Source organism: Trichomycterus rosablanca, chromosome 8 (assembly GCF_030014385.1).
Source record: "Trichomycterus rosablanca isolate fTriRos1 chromosome 8, fTriRos1.hap1, whole genome shotgun sequence".
In the NCBI taxonomy this organism is placed as follows: domain Eukaryota; kingdom Metazoa; phylum Chordata; class Actinopteri; order Siluriformes; family Trichomycteridae; genus Trichomycterus; species Trichomycterus rosablanca.
The window spans coordinates 32087742-32103177 of NC_085995.1; the positions used below are offsets into that span (position 1 = coordinate 32087742).

The 15436-nt window shown below is 43.5% G+C and overlaps 1 protein-coding gene across 1 annotated transcript in view; it reads right to left on the reverse strand.

Moving 5' to 3' along the window:
* Positions 1-446: 446 nt before the first annotated feature.
* The window catches only part of dock4 (dedicator of cytokinesis 4), a 128661-nt gene continuing 113671 nt past the window's right edge, over positions 447-15436 (reverse strand). The window contains exons 42-52 of the mRNA XM_063000064.1: positions 13504-13590; positions 12404-12580; positions 9957-10040; positions 9703-9822; positions 8727-8854; positions 7671-7791; positions 6604-6685; positions 3916-4040; positions 3760-3829; positions 1931-1992; positions 447-941 (exon numbers count right to left, since the gene is read on the reverse strand). Of these exons, the coding sequence (XP_062856134.1) occupies positions 549-941; positions 1931-1992; positions 3760-3829; positions 3916-4040; positions 6604-6685; positions 7671-7791; positions 8727-8854; positions 9703-9822; positions 9957-10040; positions 12404-12580; positions 13504-13590 (1449 nt within the window). The 3' untranslated portion in view covers positions 447-548. The remainder of the gene's footprint in view (positions 942-1930; positions 1993-3759; positions 3830-3915; positions 4041-6603; positions 6686-7670; positions 7792-8726; positions 8855-9702; positions 9823-9956; positions 10041-12403; positions 12581-13503; positions 13591-15436) is intronic.

Consider the following 15436-nt stretch of genomic DNA (forward strand, 5'->3'; position numbering starts at 1 on the left):
GTCGCTTTGTCCTTGTGTCTCCTTGCTGCTCTGTCACTGTTCTACATAAAAAAAACGTTAACGTGCAAGTTAATTTGTCGTCCGCCTGCATAAAAGTAGGATGATGCAGAAATCCAGGTAATTCCAAAGAGTTCACAACATCATATAAAGTCATTCATGCTAAATAAACAAAACGGTACATCTGCAAACATAAATCACCTGCAGAGGATGCCCAGCTCACCCGCTGGCCGTGGCACTCACGCCCAGACCATCTATTTATAATATACAGAAGATTGGGTTCACTGCTGAAGCAAGCAAGTCTGCAAATACAGTATAAACACAAACAATTTAGTTCCGCTTTAGGTCATTCAAAAAAATAATAATAAACAGCATCTGGAACATAATCCTTCTGTTGAAAAAAAAAAGCATTTTTTGCCACTGCTGAAAAACTGATAAAACACCTTGAATGTAGAAGAAACGTCTAAGATCGTATCACAAGTTCAATCGTCTTGACTTGACTAGAACTAAACATTCGGAATAACTGGAACTGGCACTGTGAGTCTGAGATCCTACAGCTGGGACACCTTCCTCGGTGTGATCCTGTGCCGGGACTCTGAATTGATCCTCTGGGCGCGACTCAGTTGCGGTTTGGAGGACAGGTTGGTGCTCTCTGGGGCAGGTGGCACAGACAGACTGTGAGGCAATGGGGTGACACGGCGTGGATTGTTCTTCTCGAACACGCTGTAAGGAGGGGGCGTCTTGCTCCCGCGCCGTACAGCGTTTTCCGCAGGTATGGTTGGCTCGGGTAGCGTGGCATCGATTCCACAGGTATCAGACACGCTGCAGCGGCTCAGAGATGAAATGCCACTGCTGTAGCTGCCTGAGCGGGCGGGTGAGTGGGATGCCAGGCTGCCAGCGGGTAAACCATCGATAGGAGAAGGAGTGAGGGGAGGAATTGAGGTCTGTAGGAACAACAGGATGGCCTTTATTAGTTCACCAGAATACTTTTCACTTTCCATTTTTTTATATATATACTGTATATATACACTGATCAGCCTTAACATTAAAATCACCTCCTTGTTTTTACACTCAATGTCTATTTTATCAGCTCCACTTACCATATAGAAGCACTTTGTAGTTCTACAATTACTGACTGTAGTCAATCTGTTTATCTACATACCTTTTTAACCTGCTTTCATCCTGTTCTTTAATGGTCAGGACCCCCACAGGACCACCACAGAGCAGGTATTATTTGGGTGGTGGATCATTCTCAGCACTGCAGTGACACTGACATGGTGGTGGTGTGTTAGTGTGTGTTGTGCTGGTATGAGTGGATCAGACACAGCAGCGCTGCTGAAGTTTTTAAATATCGTGTCCACTCACTGTCCACTTTATTAGACACTCCTACCTAGTTGGTCCACCTTGAAGATGTAAAGTCAATCTGATTATACAGTATATTGCTGCTGTTTGAGTTGGTCATCTTCTAGACCTTCATCAGTGGTCACAGGACGCTGCCACAGGGCGCTGTTGGTTGGATATTTTTGGTTGGTGGACTATTCTAAGTCCAGCAGTGACAGTGAGGTGTTTAAAAACTCCAGCAACGCTGCTGTGTCTGATCCACTCATACCAGCACAACACACACTAACACACCACCACCATGTCAGTGTCACTGCAGTGCTGAGAATCATCCACCACCCAAATAATATCTGCTCTGAAGTGGTCCTGTGGGGGTCCTGACCATTGAAGAACAGGGTGAAAGCAGGTTAAAAAGGTATGTAGAGAAATAGATGGATACAGTCAGTAATTGTAGAACTACAAAGTGCTCCTACCTGGTAAGTGGAGCTGATAAAATGGACAGTGTGTGTAAAAACCAGGAGGTGGTTTTAATGTTATGGCTAATCGTTGTATGGCACCATTGATACTGGAACAGCATTTAGAGAATGATGCCTACCTTTTGAGGGGACTTTGATGTTGGCATAGGAGACAGAGACCTGATGTGTTTGCCTTGACATGCTGTTTAGAAAGACAGAAAACCTACAAAGTTCAAAACGTCTACAAAATAATTTTCATTTCCTTTTCATCAACTGCTTTATCCTGGAAACACTGGGTCCAAGGCTCTGGTCAGGACACCAATCCACTGCAAGGCTTTATCCACCCCTCCTCAGACATAACCAATCATGTCTGTGTAGACACCCAGCCGGCCAATAGCACCACTGACATTCCAACCCGGAGCTCAGTGGTAATGGATTAGCATAATAAACTGCTGAACTACCTGGGGTGCCGTCTGGCTTCGTCAGGGGTGCCGTCAAAAATATTCTGACGTTACTGATATTATGAAATAAATTTAAAATACAAAAAAGTCAGCTTATCATGAAAATGTAGACCATTAGCCGCCTCAAACATCAAAATTTGTCTCACACGCCCCTTTCCCCATGCTACAACGTCAACACGGGTTGCGTGCGTTGCCTATAGTGATGAGTCGTTCGCGAACGATCCAATTCTATTGAACGGCTCTTTAAAATGAACAAAAGGAACCGAGTCGCGCCTCTATAAATATATATAAATATATATATATATATTTCTTATTGGCTGTAATTCAACCATTCTGCTTCCATCCGTAGAGGGAATTAATCAGTCATAATAAGAGCTGTTAATTGTCAAAATTCAAATCACTTTTCAGTATTGCGGAGAGAGCAAGCGACACACACACAGACACACACACCAACACTCAAACTCTCAAACTCAAAAGAAGCTTTATTGGCATGACAAACAAGGACATTCATATTGCCAAAGCTCAGTTACAGAGAAATATTACAAATAACAATAAGAAAGAACAAAAATATACAGAACAGTTACATGTGCAAAAAATATAAAATAGAATAAAATATTAATAGAAACAGTGCAAAATAATAACAATAAAAATGATAATATTTACATTAATGAGGTAGTAATAACAATCAGTTTGTGTGGGTGTGTGAGAGAGAGAGAGCTCATTACCTCATTAATGTAAATATTATAATTTTAATTGTTATTATTTTGCACTGTTTTTATTAATATTTTATTCTATTTTATATTTTTGCACAAGTAACTGTTTTGTATATATTTGTTCTTTTTTATTGTTATTTTTATTATTTCTCTGTAACTGAGCTTTGGCAATACGAATGTCATGCCAATAAAGCTTCTTTTGAGTTTAAGTTTGAGAGCCGTAACCGAGCTACAGACAAACCATGCAGACAATGAGCAGTGCTAGTGGTATACTGACAAATAATTGAGAAATAAACTATAAACTTGTTTAATTATGTTAAATCTGATTGGTTCATGGTGAGTATGTTTTAAAGCAGAAACAAACACAAGCTCATCTCTTCACAAGAGAGGATTTTTCTGAAGCTTAATGCAATGCAACCACAGTACGTCTCATCCCTGTAGTGTTTTTGTGTGTTAGCAGTCCGAGGGATGCAGAGTGTACGTTTTTTAATACATTTTAGACTGGGGGTGACTCGAGATTTTGAATACTTTTAAAGGGTGCCGCAACTGAAAAAAGGTTGAGAAACACTGTGGTCGAGGAATATCCCGCTGCGCAACCTGAGAGCCACCTGGGTGTCACTAGGTGCAATTTATGTAATAAGCTACAGTTTCAGTAACCAGGCAATCAGTTGTCTGTTACTGCCTGTACCAAAGGTAACAACACAACTGTACAAAGTATATATGCCACGCCCAATACTGCAAACTAATGCCTCATGATCACACTGATTTGACCTATAAAAAGTGGAAAGATCATACCATTCTCTGCTGTTGGGAGAATGGCTTCACATCTTGGCAGACTGGCATCTATCTGAAATGGCATCATCCTCTGCTGGGGCAAAGACATAGACACATTCTATCACGTTCTGCACACCGCTGCTTAAGTAACCTGTACTTTTTTTTGAGAAAGCTCACCTGTGTAGGGTCCAGTGAGTTTGAGAATAGTCCACTGCACAGTCGGTCTCGGGGTGAGAGGCATGCGTTCTCTCTGGAATGCTTGTGTTTGTCCAGTGGCAGTGGAGAAGCAGACGGATGAGAATCTGCAATCAAAAGTCCAGTCGATACTAAACATCTGCAAAGTCACCTTCTACCTCTTATCACCAACAGTTAATCAATGCTTTTTGCAAAACAAACATCTAGTGCTGGCCAAAAGTATTGGCACCCCTGCAATTCTGTCAGATAATACTCAATTTCTTCCAGAAAATGATTGCAATTACAAATGCTTTGATATTAAAATGTTCATTTAATTTGTCTTCAATGGAAAACCACAAAAAGAATTGTCAAAAAGCCAAATTGGATATAATTCCACACCAAACATAAAAAAGGGGGTGGACAAAAGTATTGGCACCCTTTGAAAAATCATGTGATGCTTCTCTAATTTGTGTAATTAACAGCACCTGTTACTTACCTGTGGCACATAACAGGTGGTGGCAATAACTAAATCACACTTGCAGCCAGTTAAAATGGATTAAAGTTGACTCAAACTCTGTCCTGTGTCCTTGTGTGTACCACATTGAGCATGGAGAAAAGAAAGACGACCAAAGAACTGTCTGAGGACTTGAGAAGCAAAATTGTGAGGAAGCATGGGCAATCTCAAGGCTACAAGTCCATCTCCAAAGACCTGAATGTTCCTGTGTCTACCGTGCGCAGTGTCATCAAGAAGTTTAAAGCCCATGGCACTGTGGCTAACCTCCCTAGATGTGGACGGAAAAGAAAAATTGACGAGAGATTTCAACGAAAGATTGTGCGGATGGTGGATAAAGAACCTCGACTAACATCCAAACAAGTTCAAGCTGCCCTGCAGTCCGAGGGTACAACAGTGTCAACCCGTACTATCCGTCGGCGTCTGAATGAAAAGGGACTCTATGGTAGGATACCCAGGAAGACCCCACTTCTGACCCAGAGACATAAAAAAGCCAGGCTGGAGTTTGCCAAAACTTACCTGAGAAAGCCAAAAACGTTTTGGAAGAATGTTCTCTGGTCAGATGAGACAAAAGTAGAGCTTTTTGGGAAAAGGCATCAACATAGAGTTTACAGGAAAAAAAACAAGGCCTTCAAAGAAAAGAACACGGTCCCTACAGTCAAACATGGCGGAGGTTCCCTGATGTTTTGGGGTTGCTTTGCTGCCTCTGGCACTGGACTGCTTGACCGTGTGCATGGCATTATGAAGTCTGAAGACTACCAACAAATTTTGCAGCATAATGTAGGGCCCAGTGTGAGAAAGCTGGGTCTCCCTCAGAGGTCATGGGTCTTCCAGCAGGACAATGACCCAAAACACACTTCAAAAAGCACTAGAAAATGGTTTGAGAGAAAGCACTGGAGACTTCTAAAGTGGCCAGCAATGAGTCCAGACCTGAATCCCATAGAACACCTGTGGAGAGATCTCAAAATGGCAGTTTGGAGAAGGCACCCTTCAAATCTCAGGGACCTGGAGCAGTTTGCCAAAGAAGAATGGTCTAAAATTCCAGCAGGGCATTGTAAGACACTCATTGATGGTTACCGGAAGCGGTTGTTCGCAGTTATTTTGTCTAAAGGTTGTGCTACCAAGTATTAGGCTGAGGGTGCCAATACTTTTGTCCGGCCCATTTTTGGAGTTTTGTGTAAAATGATAATTGATTTGACTTTTTTTTCATTCTCTTTTGTGTTTTTTCATTGCAAGCAAAATAAATGAAGATATTAATACCAAAGCATTTGTGATTGCAATCATTTTCTGGAAGAAATTGAGTATTATCTGACAGAATTGCAGGGGTGCCAATACTTTTGGCCAGCACTGTATAACAACAGCACAAATGCTCGCAGGTAATCTTCATGCTCCGCCACTACTGTATTTACTTCCATTGTGAAACGCCGACTGTTGATGACGCATCCTTGGCTCCCAAAAACTGGAGGAAACGAGGGCCGGTTCTTTAAAAAGCACCAAGGTTCTGCCACTCAGGTGGCACAGCGGTAAAAACACACACTAGCACACCAGAGCTGGGATTTCTAACAGATCGTATCAAATCTCAGCTCTGCCATGCGGCTGGGCTGGACGGCTATTGTTCATAGGGTGGGTAAGCCGGACCAGGGTTCCTCATAACTGGTGCAGTTACGACCTCTGCTGGCTGATTGTTGGCACCTGCGCAGAGTTGTGGAATAATGCTGATCAAACGTGCCAGAGGGGGTGTGTGTCAGTCTTGCTCTCCTCAATCAGTAGTGGAGATCAACAACAGTAGAGAAGAAGTGTAATTCAATCGGGTAATTGGATACGACTAAATTGGGAGGAAAATTGGAAAAAATGCAAAAACAAAAAAAAGTGGATACCAAACAAAGTCGCCTTCTACGTCTTTTAATCACCAATAGATGATCGATGCTTTTTTGCATAAGACGAACATCTGTAACAACAGCACAAACACTCGCAGGTAATCTAAACGCTCTGCCATTGTGTAAGTACTATATATTTCCACTGTGCCACGCCCACCGTTGATGACGCATCCCTGGCTTCCAAAAGCTGGTGGAAACGCGGGCCGGTTCATTAAAAAGCACCAAGGTTCTAAGAAGCCTGAACGGAACCAGTTCAAGAACCAGAGTTCTTTCGGTCGAAACGGACTGCACAAGAAAACTCACCTCTATTGCTTGAGGGAGCCGGGTTGATCATGTTGTGAGAGCCGGAGTGATTGGAGCTCAGGCTTGAGGTAGATGGACTCGGCTGAGGAAAGACAGAAAAGCAGCAATGAAGCCCGTGTGATTCCAGCGACAAGGTCAACATCATTTCAAGTGTATTTCTTATTACTTTAGATTTAAAGGATTTAAAGTGGACTGACACTCAGAAGGCATAAATGCTACTAATAGTACATGTGATTTATATTTCTTTTATTTTATAGGCTTTGTTTGTAAGGAATGTTTAGGTTGTATACACACTCGAATGTTCTTTACTCATCAGTAGCTGAGGTCATTTCATTTACATGTAAGTGCAGGACTGGTGGTTAAAGTACTTGAAGTGAAAAGGTAAGGGTGCTTGAGTGTAATGTAAGTGCTCTTATTGGCCGGCCGGGCTCCTTCACAGTCATGATCGGCTGTGTCTGAGGGAGGACGGTCAAACGGATTCCTCACTGCTGCTGCTATTACAGCCTCTGCTGACTGGTTGATGGTGCTTAGATAATGAATAGAGATGCTGAATAATGGATAGCAGTGCGTGGCTCTCTGTACACAATACTGACCCCTGCATAAACCCGACTCTGGCAGGTGAAAAGAAGTGGTGGCTACTGCACATGGGTCAGAGGGGGCATGTGTTAGGTACAGCCCTCCTCGTTCAGGGTAGGTATCAGCAGTAGTAAAGGAGACACAACTGGGCATTTGGATAGGACGACGTTAAAAGAAAAAGGGGGGAAATGCATGAATAGAATTAAAAATGTGGGTCAGCAGTCATGATTTAAAACCAGAAAAAAATAGTGAACCAGCTGTTCTGATAGCTGGTACAAGATTGCTCCATTACTTGGTTGCTAGTACAGAGTGTTAATGCTTAAATGGTAGAAAGAGTTAAGAAGTGGTATAAAGGGCAAAGGTTTAAGTACTTTGAGCTGAATGGTTGGAACACCTACGTCTCTGTTCAAAGAACCCTTTCCAAAGTTTATTGTGGGTTTCCAGAAAATTACTATCAAACAAACCTTCACAACTGCAACACTACAGCGTACCTGCATGTTAAAAACTTCATCCGAGCTCTCTGATTGGCCAGTAATGTTGCTCACGTCGTTGGAGGCCTGAGACGACAGTGAGGATGAGGAGTAACGATTCACAGCCGGGTAACTCAGCGGACTACAACAGAACAAAGACATGAGAACATGTTATGTACGGTTCAGCATCACCGGCGTTACATGTCTGATTGGCTATTGCCGCGGCAAGAAGGTGACAGCCAGGTCCACTGAGTGCCCAACCAGGCCAAATGCATGGCTTAGATCTGACCTGTGATCTCCACAGTGGTGAGGTAGCATATTAGACTGCTGCACTACCCAAGCATTAGGGCGCATTCACATGAGAAGCAGCAAAACCGGCGAGGCTTGGCACAAATCTGCACCGCGACACAAATCTGCATTTGTGTAAAATAACCCTCAAATCCACTCTTTAAGCATCCACGTGTATCTGTGTTTAGCTGGATTTTCCTCACTGTTTCACTTTTAAACTTGTGTTACAGCTCGAGGTGCTGAGAAATTGTAAGAATCAGCTTTTCCGAGAGTCTAAAACGCATATGGTTAAAAAAGCTTAATGTGGCTTAATGTACTAAAAAAATGACACAGGAACATAAAACTTCTCTTAATTATTACTCGCCATCTGTTCTATCCACTAATTGAATTCTTTGGTCATCGTTTTAATACAATAAGTCATGTTAAGTTTTGTTCATGGTACGCGTTGTTCGTAAAGCCTCAGTCACTTTAATCACGTCATATCAAACAGTTTGTCTCAATGGAGTTCAATCAGGTGAACTCTGAGTGCCGTGAACTTTGAGCAAGCGCAAAAATCGCAAGAACAACGCAACAAAAGTGCACAATGCATGCCACTTAGGGAAGAGCAGCGGCAAGTTAGGCAGCATCGCCACACTCCATAGAAAACAATGGCACAGCCGGTGTGAAAGCAGTTTTGCCGCTTCTCATGTAAATGCGCCCTTAGTGATGGGTCAGTGAGACATTTATTCATACAATGACTGAAGACAATCACATGAAATTAATAAAAGCACAGAGCGGCCGAACACACACCTGCGTCTTGTCACTATGCGGCCTCCGTCCGGGCTGATGGCGTTGGGTACGGGAGTCCTGCAGGTCCGAGGACTGCCGTTGGCGAAATGTAGCGGACTAACCCGCACATACGCTGGAAACTCCTGCGGCTGAACAGAGAACAGAAATTATTATATATTTTTTTTTTACATGTAACCCATAGCCACAAGTTTGTGATCACCCAAACATGACATTTAAAACCATTTAACCAGCCGCTCAGGTGGTGCAGCGGTAAAGTACGCTAGCGCACCAGAGTTGGGGTTTTGAATACATCGTATCGAATCTCAGCTTTGTCTTCCGACTGGGCTGGGTGGCAGCATGAACAATGATTGGCTGTTGTTCAGGGTTAGGGGTAAAAAGTTGGCTCATAGGTCCTTATAACTGGTGCAACTGCGGACCCTGCTGGCTGACTGATGGCGTCTGCACAGGCTGAGGAATAATGCTGATGGGGGTGTGGTCCTCCATACACAGAGCCCATTTGTGTATGAACTCGACTCGTGCAGGTGAAAAATGCAGTCTGTACTGACTGTACGTGCCGGAGGGGGCGTACGTCAGTTGAGAGGCGTCCTCAGTCAGCGGTGAAGGGTCGAATCAGTATAGAGGACGCATTCAGGGTAATTGGATACGACTAGATTAGGGGAGAAAATTGGGAAGAAAAAAAAAAACCTTTTTAACCTCCTCCCATTTATTTTGCCGTAACAGCTCCTATTCATTTGGAAAGGAATTTCACTGGATTTCACTCCTGCCACTTTACACCACCCACGTCCCCCTTCTGCACTCTTTCTCTTCATTACTCATGACACTCGGCCCCAAGTATTTAAACTCATCCACTCTGACCACCTCAACTCTTCACATCTGAACCGTTCCTCCACCTCTCGTTCATGCACAAGGTGTCAACATACTGTTAGTTTAACAAATGTGGAAATAAAATTAAATGTACCCTTGCCATTTCAGGTACCTGTATGCCCAGACTGGATCTCATCACATGAAACTGGTCGACCAGTTTCTTGTGCAGTGGTCTCATGTCCTGTGGAACAAACTTCTCATGCACAGCTAAGCCGTACTCCAAAATATGAGCCTGCGACAGAGAAAAGAACAATCTATGTTTACCTCCAAGAACTACAGAACCAATCTAAAAGCAAATGCATACAAACACATACACCGCTATCAATTGGAATGCATGGAATTGGTTTTGAGTCACGAAAAAATTACCTGCTCAAACATGAGCTCTCGGAGACGGGTAATCTTATCTCCATCCTCCGGGTGATTGGAAATGTAATCTTTTGCAAAGAAAGCCTGCAAGAAAAGATCAGTGAATGTAAAATCCTGTAAAGAAATCTGAGCTGTAGGGGTGTACACTATCAGTTCTCAAACTTGGGGTCAGGAACTTTGATGGGGTCACTGAAGATTACAGCAGGAAAGTATAGAAAGCTGATCACTTTCAGTCCAAACATCTAGGGGTTCTCACAGTCAATTGTGGTGAGTAAACACCAACAAACCACCAATATGTTGTTGGGTGGCCAATACCCAATAATGCCATGAAGGCTATGGCATCTAGTATGGAACAACAGAAGAGCTACTGTGTTTCAAATTGTAGATCATTTTAATACTGGTGATGAAATCTTGACTTTCCCTTTGGGGTTCTTGACTTTCCCTTTGGGGTTTTTGACTTTTCCTTTTGGATTCTTGACTTTCCCTTTGGGTTCTTGACTTACCCTTTGGGGTTCTTGACTTTCCCTTTGGGGTTCTTGACTTTTCCTTTGGGATTAATAAAGTGATCTATCTAAATGAATGTGTCACGACATGCAGAGCATCAAACCCTTCTGTGTATGGGGCTACGTAGTCGCAAGCCGGTCAAATTGCCCATGCTAACGTCTGTCCACTTTCAAAAGCACCTGCAATGTGCACACAGGCATCGAAACTGGACATCAGAGCAATGGAGAAAGGCCCAATGATCCAAAAAATTATATTTTCTTAAAGATCAAGTGGACAGCCGGGCACATGTGCACCTTCTACAGGTAAAAAAAAGATGGCTGGGCACCACATTGCTCTGCAGGCTGATCCACCTTGCAAGGTAAATAAGCTGAAGGACCTGCTGGTAACGTCCTGGTAGCAGATACCACAGGACTACTATAGATATGTTTTTTTATGGAGTTCTCAGCAGGTCAGAGCTATTTTGACAGAACATTAGGCAGATGGTCCAATGTTTTGGCTCATCAGGGCATATTGTGGCAGAGTAACACACAATCTTCCACTGTCTGGATACTAAAAGCTTTTCATGCATCTATTAGCATATATTTTATTGTATACATGGCGGCACTCATTAAAACAAATAAATAACCCTTTCTAACAATTCTGCTCATCTAAGTCGGCCTGCTGATTTCAGAACGGCAGCGATGCAGAACTAATAGCGTCCCGGTTCAGTCTGCGCTGTATTCGTACGTCTCGACCCTCTGCATGCACGCTGGGATTCTGCGCGCCGACAGCTCTTTCCTTTCAATCGTTTCAGCCAAAGGCACAATATGCTAACAAACGGTTGCCTGGCAACTGTCTAATACTCCTAAAGTGTGAGAGAGTAAAGTATAGTCATTAAATATCCGCTGCATGCTTTCAGTCAGCTTCACCCGCAAGCAACTACCACAACCCTGTCTTTCATCCATTTCACCAGCAAACAGCTTCAAGCATCAGACAGTAGGCCCCCAAATATATGGCAACACATATTGGAATATTCTATTTATATCCATCAATAGATAAATATATATAAACTGATTAGGCATAACACTATGACCACCTTCGTAATATTTTGTTTGTCCATCTTTTGCTGCCAAAACAGCCCTGACCCGTCGAGGCATGGAGTCTGACACCTTTCTATCAGAACCAGCATTAACTTCTTCAACAATTTGAGCTACAGTAGCTCGTCTGTTGGATCGGACCACACTGGCCAGCCTTCGCTCTCCACGTGCATCAATGAGCCTTGGCCGCTCATGACCCTGTCGCCGGTTTACCACTGTTCCTTCCTTGGTCCACTTTTGAAAGATACTGACCACTGCAGACCAGGAACACACCACAAGAGCTGCAGTTTTGAAGATGCTCTGACCCAGTTGTCTAGCCATCACAATTTGGTCCTTGTCAAACTCACTCAAATCCTTACGCTCGTCCATTTTTCCAGCTTCTAACACATTTTGAGGATATAATGGTCACTTGCTGCCTAATATATCCCACCCACTAACATGTGCCGTGATGAAGAGATAATCAGTGTTATTCACTTCACCTGTCAGAGATCATAATGTTATACCTGGTCTGGATATATATGTGTGTGTGTGTATATATACATATATATATATATACATAAACATATATAAAAGTAATTACACAATCAGATTTTCAAACAGTACACTTTAAGCTACCACTGACCTGTTTTAGCAGACTGGGTTTGATCCCACATCTGGTTTGCTTTTGTTCATCTTGCTGGTTTTAATATTCTAATCCAAGACCATGACTCTGTAATTTGAGTGGTAATGTTTCCTAACTGTGTTTATTTATTGCGTCTGTTGTTACTTCCTATACTAAATCGATTTGGAATCTCAGTGCGACCTCACCTGGAAACATTATGAGTAAATAAACTACATTTAAAATATGGGGTGAGATGTGGGCAGTACCTCCTGGTAGCGGGCGAGTCCTCCGTTGACAGCGGCATCGATCACACCGTTCAGGCACATGGTGAGCGGGTTGATGTTCTGCATCTGTCTCATCTGGCACTGAGCGATCAAAGTGCGCAACTGCAGGGTTTTGTTTTCAATCACCTCGCTGGCGTTCTCTAAAGGACTCATTTCTACCTGCAAAGTGCACACGCCACACACCACACAGCTCAAACGCAGGACAAGCTTCAGACAGGCCGACAGAAACGTGCTGTGTGCTTTTTTGCACTCGGAGGAGTGTGCTGTGTGCTGGCTGTATGTGAGAACGGGCATCAGAACAGTTGGCAGTTAGTGAGTGTTCAGCTTAATAAAGCACCTCTATTACAATAGACCCAACTTATAGGTTCACCCACCTTGTAGATACACTCACTCACTCACTCTCTTAACCGCTTACCCAATCACGGGGAATGCTGGAGCCTATCCCAGCTCTTCAATGGGCGCAAGGCACACAGTAATACCATGGATGGGGTGCCAGTCCATCGCAGGGCAGACACACATACTCACACACACACACACACACACACACATACACATACCCATTCAACTATAGGGCAATTCAGTGTCTCCAATTAACCTGACTGCATGTTTTTTGTACTGTGGGAGGAAACCGGAGCACCCGGAAGAAACCCACGCAGACACGGGGAGAACATGCAAACTCCACACAGAAAGGACCTGGACAGCCCTGCCTGGGGATCGAACCCAGGACCTTCTTGCTGTGAGGCGACAGTGCTAGCCACCGAGCCACTGACAATTTTATAAGCCACACATACCATATAGAGGCACTTTGTGGGTATACAATTACAGACTGTAGCTTACAAACTAGTCAGCACTTTGTCCCACCCACTAAAAATACATCAATAAAAAGAGCCCCCAATGACCAGATATCACTTGGGTGGTGGACCATTTTTAGCACTGCACTGACTGTATGGTAATAACAGTCATTTTACAGACATTTGTCTCATCTGTCTGGAAATGGGGTCTCTTAAATATCTGCTAAAGAATAATAATATTATGAATCAGCAGTACAAAATAAAAATGTGTAGATGATTTTTAGTCCTCACCAGCTCCCGTTTTTCCACCTCGAACCAGCGAGATATGCCTGGGAGACTCTGCGCCAAGCTCAGTGTGGTCCTCTCCACCCACAGACTCTGCAAACACACAAACTCAGTACGTTTTCTCACAGTGCAGTTTCACTTTACACAAGTCACTCAGCACTTTAGTTGAGAATGTGATTCTACAAAGCTTTTGTGTTGTTGTTGTTGTGTTTAGAGAATAGGCTGGATGTGAACGCTGTCTCAGGAGGGACAGGACATGCTGAAAATGAGTTTTAAGTGTTTCGAGTTTTAATCAGAGCCCAGCAGAGGGATTGAATGCATGGATGAATGGCTGGATGCACGGATGGATGGCTCCATTAAATGTATAAATCAATGTATGTACGCCTTAATGGACAGAAAGATATGTTAGTAAACAAACTAATGGATAAATTAATGATTAAACTGATAAACTAATAAAGAGAGATTTATTGGATGGAGCATAGACGGATGGACAGATGGACTAATGGACAGACGGGCAGACAGACAGAATGAATCATGTTTTGATAGACCTACATGATGATTTTATATGGATATACAGTGTATCACAAAAGTGAGTACACCCCTCACATTTCTGCAGATATTTAAGTATATCTTTTCATGGGACAACACTGACAAAATGACACTTTGACACAATGAAAAGTAGTCTGTGTGCAGCTTATATAACAGTGTAAATTTATTCTTCCCTCAAAATAACTCAATATACAGCCATTAATGTCTAAACCACCGGCAACAAAAGTGAGTACACCCCTTAGTGAAAGTTCCTGAAGTGTCAATATTTTGTGTGGCCACCATTATTTCCCAGAACTGCCTTAACTCTCCTTGGCATGGAGTTTACCAGAGCTTCACAGGTTGCCACTGGAATGCTTTTCCACTCCTCCATGACGACATCACGGAGCCGGCGGATATTCGAGACTTTGCGTTCCTCTACCTTCCGCTTGAGGATGCCCCAAAGATGTTCTATTGGGTTTAGGTCTGGAGACATGCTTGGCCAGTCCATCACCTTTACCCTCAGCCTCTTCAATAAAGCAGTGGTCGTCTTAGAGGTGTGTTTGGGGTCATTATCATGCTGGAACACTGCCCTGCGAACCAGTTTCCGGAGGGAGGGGATCATGCTCTGCTTCAGTATTTCACAGTACATATTGGAGTTAATGTGTCCCTCAATGAAATGTATCTCCCCAACACCTGCTGCACTCATGCAGCTCCAGACCATGGCATTCCCACCACCATGCTTGACTGTAGGCATGACACACTTATCTTTGTACTCCTCACCTGATTGCCGCCACACATGCTTGAGACCATCTGAACCAAACAAATTAATCTTGGTCTCATCAAACCATAGGACATGGTTCCAGTAATCCATGTCCTTTGTTGACATGTCTTCAGCAAACTGTTTGCGGGCTTTCTTGTGTAGAGACTTCAGAAGAGGCTTCCTTCTGGGGTGACAGCCATGCAGACCAATTTGATGTAGTGTGCGGCGTATGGTCTGAGCACTGACAGGCTGACCCCCCACCTTTTCAATCTCTGCAGCAATGCTGACAGCACTCCTGCGCCTATCTTTCAAAGACAGCAGCTGGATGTAACGCTGAGCACGTGCACTCAGCTTCTTTGGACGACCAACACGAGGTCTGTTCTGAGTGGACCCTGCTCTTTTAAAACGCTGGATGATCTTGGCCACTGTGCTGCAGCTCAGTTTCAGGGTGTTGGCAATCTTCTTGTAGCCTTGGCCATCTTCATGTAGCGCAACAATTCGTCTTTTAAGATCCTCAGAGAGTTCTTTGCCATGAGGTGCCATGTTGGAACTTTCAGTGACCAGTATCAGAGAGTGTGAGAGCTGTACTACTAAATTGAACACACCTGCTCCCTATGCACACCTGAGACCTAGTAACACTAACAAATCACA